General features: G+C 44.1%; 1 protein-coding gene and 1 long non-coding RNA gene across 3 annotated transcripts in view; one reads left to right on the forward strand and one right to left on the reverse strand.

The window, feature by feature from the left end:
• Positions 1 to 138: 138 nt before the first annotated feature.
• Positions 139 to 5,264, reverse strand: LOC148164657 (uncharacterized). Its single transcript, XR_015767834.1, has 3 exons — positions 4,919 to 5,264; positions 521 to 678; positions 139 to 295 (listed from the first exon to the last, which is right to left on the reverse strand). It is a non-coding gene; the product is annotated as an uncharacterized LOC148164657 (long non-coding RNA).
• A 261-nt stretch (positions 5,265 to 5,525) lies between these two features.
• PDE6D (phosphodiesterase 6D) overlaps positions 5,526 to 14,938 on the forward strand; it is a 53,945-nt gene continuing 44,532 nt past the window's right edge. For both annotated transcript variants that reach the window (XM_088021507.1, XM_028105303.2), the window contains exon 1: positions 5,526 to 5,747. In XM_088021507.1, the coding sequence (XP_087877633.1) occupies positions 5,698 to 5,747 (50 nt within the window). In that variant the 5' untranslated portion in view covers positions 5,526 to 5,697. The remainder of the gene's footprint in view (positions 5,748 to 14,938) is intronic.

A 14,938-nucleotide genomic window follows, 5' to 3' on the forward strand; every position in this document is an offset into this window, starting at 1 on the left:
TGCCCTTGCGGCTCCCCCGGAAGCCTCCCGCCGCTGCACTCGAGTTCCGCCCACACTAGGTTCCCCCCGCGGCGTTGGCAGCCTCAGACCTCCAGTGCGGCCTGGGCTTGGGAGAGACGGTTCGAGGTGGGTCGTAGCCCAGGAGCGGGGTGGAGAGGAGCCTGAAGAGAGGAATGCAGTCCAGGCAGTGCTGGGGCCCAAACCATCGCCATCGCCATCGCCATCACCATCCTGGGCTCGAATTCACCGCTTTGGCCGAGCTTTACTCTTCAGGAGCTCCCTACGGCAGCTGCGGCTACCCCGGGATACAAAGACATATTAAGTGTAATAACAACTCCCGTTTATTGAGAGTTTTCCCATGTGCCAGATGTGTACATTGTCTAGTTGAATTACCATAACTCTAAGCTTAAAAATCCAATAGCTAGTTAAGTGGCAAGGTCGGCTTTGGACCCCAGGCTATGGGAAGCCAAAGACCATATTCGTGACCTCTGTTCAGAAAACATTTTTAAAATAGGGGCACCTGGTGACTCAGTTGGTTAAGCGTCTGCCTTCGGCTTGGGTTATGATCCCAGGCTCCTAGGATCGAGCCCCACGTCGAGCTCCCTGCTCAGCGGGGTGTCTTCTTCTCTCTCTCCCGCTCCCCCTGCTTGTGCTCTCTCTCTCTCAAATAAATAAAATCTTAAAAAAAAAAAGAAAAAGTTTTAAAATAAGCAAGAGATGCGTTGAGCCAACAATGGCTCTGTGAGCAAAACGACAAAAGTAGCGTGGCATTTGGTACTTAGCAACTCTCCTGGAAGATGGCTAAGGAATGCTACAAAGCTTAACACTTAAGCTGGTTCCTTTAAAGTACACACCACAGACTTTCGGGTCTTGAAGACAAGGAAAAGAACCCTATTTGATTTTGGTGAATCATAGTGCAGAAGTCAGACAAATGCAAAGGAGCCTAGCACCAACCCACTGATTTATTCAAAAAATGTTTTGTTCTAATATCTGTGTTCTAGAACGTTATATAAAGAGAAGACAAGGTTCTTGCCCTCAAAAAGTTTCAATGTGGGGGTGCCTGGCTGGTTCAGTTGGTAGAGCATGAGATTTTCAATCTCCAGTTGTGAGCTCAAGCCCCACATTGGGTATGGAGCTTACTTAAAAAAAGGGGGGAAAAAAGCTTTAATGTTTTAAGTGCTATGAGAGAGATATGACAATACTTTGGAAGCACAGAAGAGAGTATGTATGTTGGTTAAGAGAAAACAGGCATCTTCTGAGCAAAAAAGGGGGGGGAAAGGCAGCAGATCATAGTCACAGAGGCTTGCTCTGTGTAGCATATACTAATGCAAAAAAGAAACCCAGAGTGTCTGAAACCCAAGGTTCAAGGATGAGAAGTAAGGGCTACAGACCTGGAGTCAGGACATCAAGGGTCTTATAAATAAACCACATGCAAAGCAGTATGCCAGGTAAAAGCCTTAATACAGCAAAGTTCCTACCTGGGAGAGCCCACAGCCTCTGAGAGAGACAGACCTCTGGCTATGACAGACAGTTGCCACAGGCACCCTAGTGCTACAGATAAGGCTCTCCTGCCTGTGCTCTGGGGAGAGGTGATTTAAGGCACGGTTCTGGAGATGAGGCTTGAGTTGAGCGTGGAAGAATGAGCAAGCAAATCACAAAAAGTGTAAGCATGCAAAGGAGTTTTTATTTTATCTTAAGGGCATTGGGGAGTTACTTGGGGCTTTTGACCTGTGGAGAAGTGTGAATAATTGACACTTTAGAATGATCACACTAGCTGCTATAGGAATGGATTAGATATGGAGAGAGCTGGAGGCAGGGAAACTTATTTTTTTTTTAAAGATTTTTTTTTTTTTTTAATTTGACAGAGAGGGGAGCAGGAGAGGGAGAAGCAGGCCTCCTGCGGAGCGGGGAGCCCGACATGGGGCTCGATCCCAGGACCCCAGGATCACGACCCGAGCCGAAGGACTGAGCCACCCAGGCGCCCCGAGGCAGGGAAATTCTTGAGGTGATTGATATAGTATAGATAAGGGATTGTGAGATCCTGAACAAAGGCAGTAGCAGTTGGCATGAAAAAGAAAGGACATTGTTGGAGGCATTTAGACTATAGAATCTGCCGGACTTGGTGACCAGTTGAAGGCAGGTATAGGGCAGGAGGATATCACCCAGGATTCTGGCTACCATGGCCAGAGCTGTCTTGGAGGTGGTGTTAAGTGGATGGGGCTGCAGAGGAGAAAAAGCAAATTTGGCGGTGGAGAGAAGACAACTAAGTTCTGTTTGAGTTCGTATATATTCTGGCAGTACCTCTACTTCCTCCAGAATAATGTCCAGACTCCAAGGCCGCAGTGAAAACCCTTCTCAGGATGCTCCCCTCCAATCTTTCCAGCTTTGTCTCGCCCCACCCTCTTAAAGCCCAAACTCTAGGCCTTCCCATGCCCAACACAACTTATACCTTCCCTCTCTAACACCAGGGCCTATGCTCAAGCTTGCTCTCTCTTCTTTTTTGCAATGCTCTTCCCTCCTATTTGTCTGTTAAAATCCTACCAACGCTGTAGGCAAAGATTTCTTAATGCAAAAAAGCACTAATCGTAAAAGAAAACACTGAACTATTGTACTACATTAAAATTAAGAATTTCTTGGGGCACCTGGGTGGCTCAGTTGGTTAAGCGGTCCTGGAATCTAGCCAAGCATCGAGCCCCGCATCGGGCTCTGCATCAGGCTCTCTGCTCTGCGGGGATCCTGCTTCTCCCTCTTCCTCTGTCCTTCCTCCAGCTTGTGCTCTCTCGCTCGCTCACTCTGTTTCTCAAATAAATAAATAATCTTTAAAAAAAATAAAATTAAGAATTTCTGTTTATCAAAGACACCAGGGCGAGACTAAAAAGGCAAGCCACAGACTTGGGAAAGATATTTGTGAAACCTGTATCAAAGAACTCCATATCCAAACTTTATAAAGAACTACAAATCAATAAGGATAAGAAGACAAAAAGCCTAACTTAAAAAGTGGGCAAAAGACTTGAAAAAGCACTTAGAAAAGAGAACACTGAAATAGTCAAAAAGCATATGAAAAGGTGCTCAACACCAGAGACGATGTAAGAAAAAACGATTAATAAGATACCACATTTAGGGGCACCTGGGTGGCTCAGTCGTTAAGCGTCTGCCCCCGATGCGGGGCTCGATCCCAGGACCCTGGGATCACGACCGAGCTCTGCCCTGCTTCTCCCTCTCCCACTCCCCCTGCTTGTGTTCCTGCTCTCGTTGTCTCTCTGTCAAATAAATAAATAAAATCTTTAAAAAAAAAAGATACCACATTTAGCCAAAATACCTAAGTTATAAAGACTCGTAAGACCCTGTTTTGACACGGATAAAAGTCAACTAGAATTTTCTTACATTGCTGGTGAAGGCCAAAGTGATACAAACACTTTGGAAAACTGGCAAAAACGACTACTGTTGCTGATCATATGCATACTGTATAAGCCAGCTACTCCTCTCCTAGAAATGAGTGCAGAGTCTGCAAAAAGAAACCTATAAGAATGCGCATTGCAGCTTTGTTAACAAAAGCCCAAAACTGATAACTGATAACCTATATACCCATCAACAGAATAGACAAATATTGCTAGATACATACAATGGAATACTAGTCGGCAATTAAAAAAAAAAGTTACTGCTACATACAACATGGATGAATCTCACAAAAATAATTAACGAAAAAAGCCAGACTCCTACTGTACATACTGTATGATTACATTTAAATGAAATTCACGACAAAACTGATTTATGGTAATAGAAGCCAGAAGAGTGGTTGTCGGGATGGGAGGATGCAGTGCCAATTGGGAAGGGGCATAGGGATGCTGGAAATGTTCTATATCTTGATTTGGGGGGTGGTGACAGAGGTGTATACATATATAAAAACAGTGCCCTTCCTGCATCTATCATACCTCATTAACAAAAAAATTTCAAGATAAATTTTTTTAGCAGAAAAAAAAATCAACCCATCCTTCAAATTCAAATGCCACCTCCTCCATCAGTTTTGCCAGCTGGAATTAATCTTTCCATCAGAACCTCTGTGGCATTCTGATGACCTTTCCCTTATGACATTTACTGCAGCTCATCTTGAATCTCAGCAGTCTCCTTTCTTTCCTGACTAGATGGTTATCTTCCTGGTGGCTGTGACAATGCCTTTCACCCTTTACCGGAAACCTGAAAAGACTCTTTGTTGAATTACAATGGAAGGAAAAATTGGGTGGGTGGCTAGATGGGTGAAAGGGGGACGGGAAGAGGAAGGAAGGCCTAGGGAAAGAGATAGTAGATGTCCAAGGAAACCTTAGTTTACACAATTTTACCTAGTTCCTAAAATCACATTAAATATCACCTTAAGCAACGAACAAAGAACAAATCAAACCACTAAGTCCTTCCTAGACTGAAGATAAACAAACATCACACTCCTTCTCTAACAGGAAATCCACCAAATGAATGCTTGCCTAACCTCTGGGTGTTTCAACCTAGATGGGGAAACTTCACCAAGGAGAATGATAATCACATAGCCATGTTGCTAAAAATATCGCCACCTTAGTGTGGTGTAAACAACGCAGACTGCGGGTCAGGAGACTTAGAGCCGAATTCTAACTCGGTCCCAAGTTGCTGTAACCGGTGGACAATCTCTTCACCTCTCTGGGCCTCAGTTTCCTCGTATGTAAAACAAGAGGAGTTGGATTGGCAAATTCTCTTAATATCCCTTCCGGTATGGATATTCTGAGTATACAATCGATATCTTTCCCAGTCCAACGCAGGAGCACACCAGAAACCCCTGCAAAACAAGTAAAAGGCGCCCCAGACCAACAGACAAGCACGATTTGAAGGAGTCATTTTGTCATATTATCTTCCGTGGTTTAATCAGTGTTTTGTTTGTTGTTTGCAGCCTTACCATGATTTGCAGGAGATTTCTGAGTTCCATGTAAACAGAGGTTACCTCTCTCTGGGCTGTCATCCTCCTCTGAGAGTTAAGGGGGTCTTCCCGCACAGTTTCAAGTCTCCGAATTCAGAAACCCCAAAGCTGAAGGAGGGTTTATGAATTTGCGCACACTGCGCGGCACACTGGAGTCTAAGTTACAGAAGAACAGGGTGCAGGGACTGCTGGGATTTGTAGTCCCTGGGCCTCTTTGTTGCGTGCTGGGATCTGTGGTTCCCCCGGGCACTCCCCCCTGGAATGCTGGGAAACGTAGTCCCTCTCACATCGCACAGTGCAACCCGTCGTCATCTCAGAGCCCTAGTGTGCCCTGCGGAGGGAGCGGGCCCCTCGAGCCTCTGCAGATTTGAAGCCAACCCTCCGCTGGGGCAAACTCTAGGCAACAAGACCTAAAGAAAAATTTGTCCTACGGGACTTCCCGGGGAGGGCCCTTCCCACTGACGCTCGTCGTCCCCCCCCCCGCGAAGCCGCTAAGTGCTACTATTGGCTGACCAGGATGCCAATCGGCGAGGCGGGCTTTCCATTGGCTTTGGGGCGGGCGCTCCGAGACTAGGGGGAAGGAGAAGGGATCAGAAGCGGGAGCTGAGGGGAGGGAGAGGCCGGTCCGGGTCTGGCCGCGGCAGCTGCTCGCCCGAGGTCTCCAGGCCGGGCTGCGGCTCTGTCCTCCGTTCCTGGGCACCGTGTGCGAAGCTCCGCCGCGCCAGCGTGGGAGAGCCGCAGGCGGCGACCGCCGCATCATGTCAGCCAAGGACGAGCGGGCCAGGGAGATCCTGAGGGGCTTCAAACTGTATCCGCCAGGGAGCGGGGCGGGGCCGGGAGGACTTGGGAGGCGGCAGCTCGCTGAGGAGACGGGCCGGGGGCGGGGGGCGGGGGCCGCGCCAGGTGGGCACCGGACGGGATCTCGGCGGGAGGGGACGGAGGGAACGGCGTCCAGGCCCCCGGCGGGACCGGGCACTGGAGGTTGGGCAAGGGGCGTCCGGAGGGAGGACGAGGACGTTGTCGGGAGCCCCCGGAGCTGGAGGCGGAGGAGCCCCGGACGAAATTGGGCTGGGAGAAGCGCCGGGCGTCGGAAACGGGTATCGGGGAGGCAGGCTTGGGTCCGAGCCTCGGCCCGTACCCAGAGGCCGGGAAGGGGCTGCGGCCCACAGGGAAGGACCGAGGGGGCGCGGTGAGCTGCCCTGGAAGCCCAGCAGCCCGTTTGGCGGGAAGCCCCCGGGGGAACAGGAGAAAGTGACTCGGAGCGAGTGACCTTGTGTGGGACAAATGCAAATGCTTGTGCTAAACTCTCCCGCGTTCCCCCATCCCACCCCACCCCCGCCTTGTTTCCACAACTTCTCTGCCTCACTTGTGGCTCCTTCCAGGGCTGGAGCAGAGGAAGGTGGGCGAAGAGAAGCCCGGGATCGACTTCATCTTAACTCTGTCTTGGCCTTTTGAGGCATTGGATGGTGGCTGCTTCTTTCTCAGCTTTTGGACTTTTCTGTCCAGCGAAGTGAGGACCCTAAAGTCGTGCGTGAGGTGCCTTGAGGTGTTTTGGTGTTGCACTGGGACTCCTGGCAAAGGTATCTGCTCGCTCGCGTTTGTGTGGTTAACGCGTAGACAAGGTGGAGCTGTCCAGCAATTATTTGATTACGTTGGGGAGACGGTAGGATTTAGCAGGATAGAGAAATCATTGCCTCGGGCCTGTAGTGCCGCTTGTGCAACCTTCGCTCCTTAAAGTAGTGAGGAAGTCTCATGTTTTAATGGAGTGTCGATCTGTAACCATAAGATGCGGATGAAAAAATGCAATCCTGGACATTCCAATTTCAGATTTTCCTGCTGACCTTAATCTCTTTTTACATCCTGTGCCTACTAAAGGGAACATTCTCAAATTATTCTCCGTGATATTGTAGTCATCACTTTAGATCTCCTCCCCTAAAGGAGATTTAGTGAAGCACTTTTCTCTGAGCTGCCTATGTGTTTTCACAATAGGCATTTCACCCCTGTAAATTTTAATTGCGTTGTCACCATCAGAGACCAAGTTCGTAGTAAATTTTAGAACAAAATGCAAATAAGTTTACGGGACGTTTTGGATGTACAAATGAAAAGTTTCAAATGGAAGCTGACCTGCTATGCTTTCGGAAAAACGGAAGGCATTATTACCTAGGCATAATGCCATTCCTTATAAACTTTCAGTACTTTTATGTAGTGAAGTTTAGTAACAGCCTCTTTTATAGCTCCATGTGCCTTTTGGTGTTTCTCTTCATAATGGCACCTATAAGTAAATAGGGATGGCTGAAGTGTTAGAAAAGCTGTCACATGGATTTATTTTTCCCTTAATAACTTATATTGTTACTAAACTTGTATGCTGTAGACAGTAAAACAGGAGACTGGAGAATTGAGAGATTTCAGAAGCGATGTTTTTGTCCAATTGGATTTAACATATTGCCGAACACATGAATGAATCTTCTTAATGGCTTTCGGACAAAGCAGAAAGGGAAAGTTTAACTTCTTACCTCAGTTTGGGCTCTTGAAGCTGTTAAAAAAGAGGCTAAGGGGCAAATATGGAAAAGAGTAGAAAGCAGAACCTACATCAGCCCACAGGAAGGGCAGGTGAATTAACCAGTTCAGTGATGACGTTAGTGTGTTAAGAAACAGGCTTTCGGAGAAGGTTTGACCTGAGCTGATTAAATCTCCAGGGAAGCAGCCACATAAAAAAGTTAGCATGGGAGTAAGAGGATGCTCATCCTCTTGTAGCCCTTATTGACATCTGAGGATTAAGAGAGAAAGGGAAAGGAGTTCTAGAATTTGCTGCTACCTTCGGGGGAAAAAAACAATGTTTTAGTAAAACTACCTATTGTCCACCTTTTTTATTGGGTAAATTGTTTTTCTGAACTTTCATTGTATTTGTTAAGTTTTTTCTACCAAAAGAAAGCGCCATTATATTCTCCTACCAACAATGTTGACAATGCTCATTTCCATATTGACTGTGTCTGTCTTTTATATTTTTGACAATTTAGACAAGTGATACCTTGTTTTAATTTGTATTTCCCTGGATACCGAGATCCCTGGACAGGTAATGGAGCATAGTGGCTAAGAGCGATTCTGGACTGTAGAGCTATATACTATCTGTGTTGGAATCCCAGCCCTGTGCTCTTGGTTGTGTGGCCCTGAGCAGCTCCTTTAACCTCTGCCTCAATTTCCTCGTCTGTAAATGGGGATAAAATAGTACTTATCTCATAGGGTTGTGAAGATTGAATGAGTTGATAGCTGAAGCATTTAGAAAAACACCTGATGCCTAGTAAACCTTATGTAGTAGCTTTTTTTTTTTTTTTTAAGATTTTACTTATTGGTCAGAGAGAGGGAGAGTGCACCAGCAGGGGGAGGGGCAGGCAGAGGGAGAAGCAGACTCAGTCCCAGGACCCTGGGATCATGACCTGAGCCAAGGGCAGATGCTTAACCGACTGAGCCACCCAGGCATCCCAGTAATAGTTCTTATTATCATTAGAGAAGTTGCAAAATCTTCTGTTTGGCCGTTTCTTTTCCGTGAATTCCTTGTTGATTTTGTTTTTGCCCATTTTACTATTGAATTTTTTACTTTTCTTACTGGTTTGTAGGTGTTCTTTATTTTAGTATCATTTGCCTGTTCTGTATGTTGAAAATATTTTCCATCAATGTATTGCTCATCTCCTATTTTGTTGAACAAATTTTATTTATTTTCTAAGAGTTTATTTGAAAGACAGCATGAACGGTGTGGGGCGGGGAGGCTAGAGGGAGAGGGAGAAGTGGACTCCCCACTGAGCAGGGAGCCCAACTGGGGGCTTGATCCCAGGACCCTGAAGGCAGATGCTTGACTGACTGAGCCACCCAGGCACTCCTGTTGAACAAATTTTAAATTACCATTTTAAATTCATCAATATTTTACATGTGGCTTCTGCATTTTATGTACTTTTTTTTAAGATTTTATTTATTTGAGGGACAGATAGCGACAGAGAGCACAGCTGGGAGGAGAGGGAGAAGCAGGCTCCTCACTGAGCAGGGAGCACAATGTGGGACTCAATCCCAGCACCCTGGGATCATGACCTGAGCCAAAGGCAGCCGCTTAACGACTGAGCCACCCAAGCACCCCAATAAATAAAATCTTTAAAAAAAAAAAAAAAAAGAGGGCACCTGGGTGGCTCAGTTGGTTAAGCAACTGCCTTTGGCTCAGGTCATGATCCTGGAGTCCCGGGATCAAGTCCCACATCGGGCTCCCTGCTCAGCAGGGAGTCTGCTTCTACCTCTGACCATACCCCCTCTTGGGCTCTCTCTCTCTCACTCTCTGTCTCTCAAATAAATAAATAAAATCTTTAAAAAAAAATTTATTTGAGTGAGAGAGAGAGTGTGTGTGTGCCATGCACTACACACACTAGTGCACGCACAATCAAGAAAAACGGTGGAGGGAGAGGGCAAGAATATCAAGCAGACTCCCGCTGATGTGCAGCCCAACTCAGGGCTTGATCTCTCCACCTGGAGATCATGACCTGAACTGAAATCAAAAGTCTGATGCTTAACCAACTGAGCCCCCCAGGCACCCTTGCATTTTTGTGTCATAAGAAGACCTTTCTGACCTTGGGCAAGTCACTCAACTGTCTCTTTCCATCTGTTTCTTCAATATTCAAACAGATAAAAATCATAGTATCTACTTCATAGGTTTGCAATACAGATTAAATTAATTGTTTAAACAAACAAAACAAAACGTTTTTTTTAATTTTTTTAATTTATTTGAGAGACAATGAGAGATAGCATGAGAGGGAAGAGGGTCAGAGGGAGAAGCAGACTCCCCGCTGAGCAGGGAGCCCGATGCGGGACTCGATCCCAGGACTCCAGGATCATGACCTGAGCCAAAGGCAGTCGCTTAACCAACTGAGCCACCCAGGCGCCCCCCAAAAAAACCTTTCCTATCCCAAGATTAAATATTCTATGTTTTCATCTCTTTTTAATGACCTGGAATATTTTTACACAAATGATATGTGGTAGAAATCTAATTTCTTTGCTGTTTTAAAATGGTACTTAATTGGGCACCTGGGTGGCTCAGTCGGTTAGGCGGCTGCCTTCGGCTCAGGTCATGATCCTAGGGGTCCTGGGATCAAGCCCCACATCAGGCTCCCTGCTCCGTGGGAAGCCTGCTTCTCCCTCTCCCTCTATCTGCCGCTCTGCCTACTTATGCTCTCTATCTCTGTTAAATAAATAAATAAAAATCTTTTAAAAAAATAAATAAATAAAAATAAAATGGTATTTAATTTTTCTATTACAAACTCCAGCCACCCAGAAATGACCTTTATTGGTATTTTAATATAGCCTTCCAATGTAGCTAGTGTAATTATTTGCTTTTATAAAAATTGAATCATAAGCATTATCTTGTAACTTAATTTTTTCTCTTAATAATAAATTTACCATGTTAATAATTTCCAAAGATTTTTACTTTTAATTGCTTTTCATGACAAATTTGTCTCAGTCCTCTTAACAGAAGTTTTCTAGTGTAGTCTGTATAATGCACTGTTCTGCCTCTTCAAACTGCTCTTCCTCAGTATAAATACAGTTGACTTTTTTTTTTAAAGATTTTATTTATTTATTTGTCAGAGAGAGACACAGCAAGAGAGGGAACACAAGCAGGGGGAGTGGGAGAGGGAGAAGCAGGCTTCCGCTGAGCAGGGAGCCCGATGCGGGGCTCGATCCCAGGACCCCGGGATCATGACCTGAGCCAAAGGCAAACGCTTAACAACTGAGCCACCCAGGTGCCCCAATACAGTTGACTCTTGAACAACACTGGTTTAAACCATGCAGGTCCACTTACACAAGAATTTTTCAATAACTACAGTAAACAGTATTATAAATGTATTTTCTCTGCCTTATGATTTCTTAGTAACATTTTTTCCTCCAACTTACTTTATTGTAAGAATATGGTACACAATACACATAACAAATAAAATACATGTTAATTGACTTTATGTTATCAGTAAGGCTTCTAGTCAACAATAGGCTATTAGTAGATAAGTTCTGGAGGAGTCAAAAATTAGACACATTTTCAACTATGAGGATAGTTTGTGCCCCAACCTGTATATAACTTGATTAAATTAATATCAAGGGGCACCTGGGTGGCTCAGTCGTTAAGCGTCTGCCTTGGGCTCAGGCCATGATCCCAGGGTGCTGGGATCGAGCCCTGCATCAGGCTCCCTGCTCGGCGGGAAGCCTGCTTCTCCCTCTCCCACTCCCCGTTTGTGTTCCCTCTCTCACTGTGTCTCTCTCTGTCAAATAAATAAAATCTTAAAAAAAATTTAATATCAAGAAATTGACAGACTACCATAAAAAAGATTATGCTTTTATAATTTTACTATTTTTATTCTATATGGAATTTGCTTTGGTCTAAGGTATGAAGTAGTAATTTAACTTTTTCTTTGAAGATTAGCTAATTGCCCCTATTTACTTATAATCCAGAAGTTAATATAATACCTACAATATAAATGATTGCCTACAGGGGCACCTGATTGGCTCAGTTGGTGGAACATGCGGCTCTTGATCTTGGGATTGTGAGTTCAAGACCCACGTTGAGTGTAGAGATTACTTAAAAATAAAATCTTTAGGGGGCACCTAGGTGGCTTAGTCAGTTAGGAATCTGACTTGATTTTGGCTCAGGTCTTGATCTCAGGATCATGAGATGAAGCCCCGTGTCAGGCTCTGCACTGGGCATGGAGCCTACTTAAGATTCTCCCTCTGCCTTTATCTTCTTCCTCTCTCTCTGCCTTTCTCTCTCTCCCCCTCTCTAAAATAAATAAGTAAATAAAGAAATAAATATGTAAAATCTTTTAAAAATAAAAAAAATAAACAACTGCCTACAAATCAATAAAATAAATGTTTAGGGTGGCTGGGTGGCCCATTCAGTCAGGTGTCTGCCTTAGGCTCATGTCATGATCCCAGGGTCCTGTGATCAAGCCCTGTGTCTGACTCCCTGCTCAGTGAAGAGCCTGCTTCTCCCTCTGCCCCATCCCCCTGCTTGTGCTCTCTCTCACTCTTGCTCGCTCTCACTCTATCTCAAATAAATAAAATCTTTAAAAAAAATAAATGTTTAACTCAAAATGGGCAAAGGATATGAACAAAGAGTTCACAAAACTACAAATAGCCAATGAATAAATTAAGAGATGTTCAACTTTAATAAATCAACAGACTGTCTCTTTTTTCCCAATTAATTGACAAAAATTTAAAAGGTTGACAATAGGGGTGCCTGGCTGGCTCAGTCAGCAGAGCATGCAACTCTTTTTTTTTTTTTTTTTTTTTTTTTTTTTGATTTTACTTACTTGAGAGGAGGTTGCACAAGCTGGGGGAGGGGCAAAGGGAGAAGGAGGAGCAGACTCCCTGCTAAGCAGGTAGCTGGATACGGGCCTTGATCCCAGGATTCTGGGATCATGATCTGAGCTGAAGGCAGACCCAGACGCTTAACAGACTGAGCCACCCAGGCGCCTGAGCATGCGACTCTTGATCTTGGGGTTGTGAGTTCCAGCCGCACATGGGTCATGGAGTCTACTAGAAATAAATGATGAATGAATAATCAATAATATTCAGTATTGGCAACTGTTTGAAGGAAAGGGACACTTCACTTGCTGTGTGTGTGTAGCTTTTATGGAGAAAGTTTACCTGTAACTGCAGCAGAGCATAGAGCAGTAGTTCAGTGGTCAGGAGTGTGGACTCTAGGGCGACTGGGTGGCTTAGTTGGTTAAGCGACTGCCTTCAGCTCAAGTCATGATCCCAGGGTCCTGGGATGGAGCCCCACATCAGGCTCCCTGCTCAGCGGGGAGCCTGCTTCTCCCTCTGCCTCTGCCTGCCACTCCCCCAGCTTCTGCTCTCTGTCAAATAAATAAAATCTTTAAAAAAAAAAAAAGGGCGCCTGGGTGGCTCAGTTGGTTAAGCAACTGCCTTCGGCTCAGGTCATGATCCTGGAGTCCCGGGATCGAATCCTGCATCTGGCTCCCTGCTCAGCGGGGAGTCTGCTTCTCCCTCTGACCCTCCCCTCTCTCATGCTCTCTCTCTCATCTTCTCTCTCTCTCAAATAAATAAAATCTTAAAAAAAAAAAGTGTGGATTCTAGGTTAAGACTTACTGCCTCCACCATTGTTACCTTAACATTCAAACTCTAAACCTCAGTATCCATATAATTTCCTCAGAGTGTTGTTAGAATTATATGATACTGCATATAAAGCAATTAGTATAGGGCCTGGCACATAGTAAGTAATAAATGTTAACTATATTATTATTTGTTTTATTAAAAATTATTAACATTATAACAGTAACTGGTGTTAATATTGCTGCAAAGCCAGTTTTTTTCTGAGATAAACCAGTGCCTTCTTCCTCTTATTCTCTTACTGAGAAACTGTAATATTTCTGTTTTGCCTCTTTGAAGAAATGATTTAATTAGTAAGCATTGATGTATGCCTAGTGTTTATCTTGTTTTCTGGGAACTAATTACATTTCAATTTATGACAGCTTAGCAGAAAAGGAACTAGTTTGACTCAGAAGGTTTCTGAAAGTACCTTTCACTTGTTTTCTTGCTTTCCGTCTCCATAGTTTGGTCCTGGATCCCCCATATCCTTTTCTCATAGCACCTTGATCTTTGACTTTACTTCCAGTCAAAAATAGTTGGCTTTAAATCTTCTATTCATTTAGATTTCCTTATTAAAAATAGTGGACTGTTGAACTTTTATTGAATAACAGTATTCCCTAATAGATGCCTTGGCCAAGTGTTAAAAATGAGTTTGAGGTTTATGATTTTCTAAAATAACAAGTTTTGTTTATCAACTCAAGCTCTGGGAAAGCAACTAAGACATAGCACTCAGAAAGCCAGTGAACACTGTTGATCACAGATTGTCCAGGCTTAAACTTCATGTAGATTGTGACTGGTAGTGTGTTTCCCAGGGTGAGAAGTTGTTATTGTTACCCTGAATGGATTAAATGAAGTGATGTCCTATTGATCATATGATTTAGGATTTTTAAATGGGCATTCCTGCTTTCACATTTTAGAAAAGAATTTGGAATATAAGTAGATACAGTCTTTTTCAGATCTTCTAAATTTCTTTCAAGATTCTGTATATGGTTTATAGTGAAACATTATAGTAACTTCTGGAGAAATGGAACAGAACATGGTAAGACTCCCATGAAAAATTCTGGCTATATTGTCACTGTATTTGATAAAGGGCTAGCAGTGGTGCTGAGGTTTGGCAGCTCTGGGTTCCTATTAAGCTTGACCTCACTTTTGGCTCATGGCCTCCCTTGTCAGCGCTCTGCATCCTCAAATCCCCATGGTACAGGAGGATTTGACTTCTGAATGTACAGACCTATCCCTATTCCTGAGCTTTAGCATCATAGGAAGGTAGTTTAAAGGCCATCCTGACTAGTAATCTAAAGGTTCCAACCATTGCTTGAATACTTAAAACTCAGATTTTCAAGATTTTAAGAGTACTGTTCTTTTTTTGCTTTTGACCTGATGATAATTTTGAAGCTGAGAGGAAAAACAAGTATATTTTCTCACAGTCCAATATCCATAAAGAAGGTAACAGTCCCACATGAGAGGAACTTGTCTGGTCTACAATGAGGGGGTCGCGGCTAAGTGCACCTGGTCCAGAGGAGAGGCACTAGAATCATGTCATATATACAGTAGTCCAAGAATGGGAAGGTTTGACCTGAAGATGAAGAATTAAGCAAAGGACATGAGTGTTCTAAAGTTTAACTATTCTAAAGAGAAAGAATTAAATGTGTTCTTTGTGGCTCTCAGAGAAGGGTAGACGTTATAGGGGACAAAGTTTATTTAGCCCAGTTTCCAACAATTAGAGTTACCTGAAAGAGAAAAAAAAAGCATTTTCCAGAAAGTATTTTAAGCAGCAAATGGATGTTCCTGTCCATCAAGAGTATTGCCAAGGGAAATTACGTGTGCATCAGATAAGGTGTTAGATTAATCTCCAGAAGGACTCAAGTC

This window comes from Eumetopias jubatus, unplaced genomic scaffold, assembly GCF_037043125.1.
Source record: "Eumetopias jubatus isolate StellerSeaLion01/CBP00866 unplaced genomic scaffold, mEumJub1_p1.0 scaffold_3, whole genome shotgun sequence".
Lineage (NCBI taxonomy): Eukaryota > Metazoa > Chordata > Mammalia > Carnivora > Otariidae > Eumetopias > Eumetopias jubatus.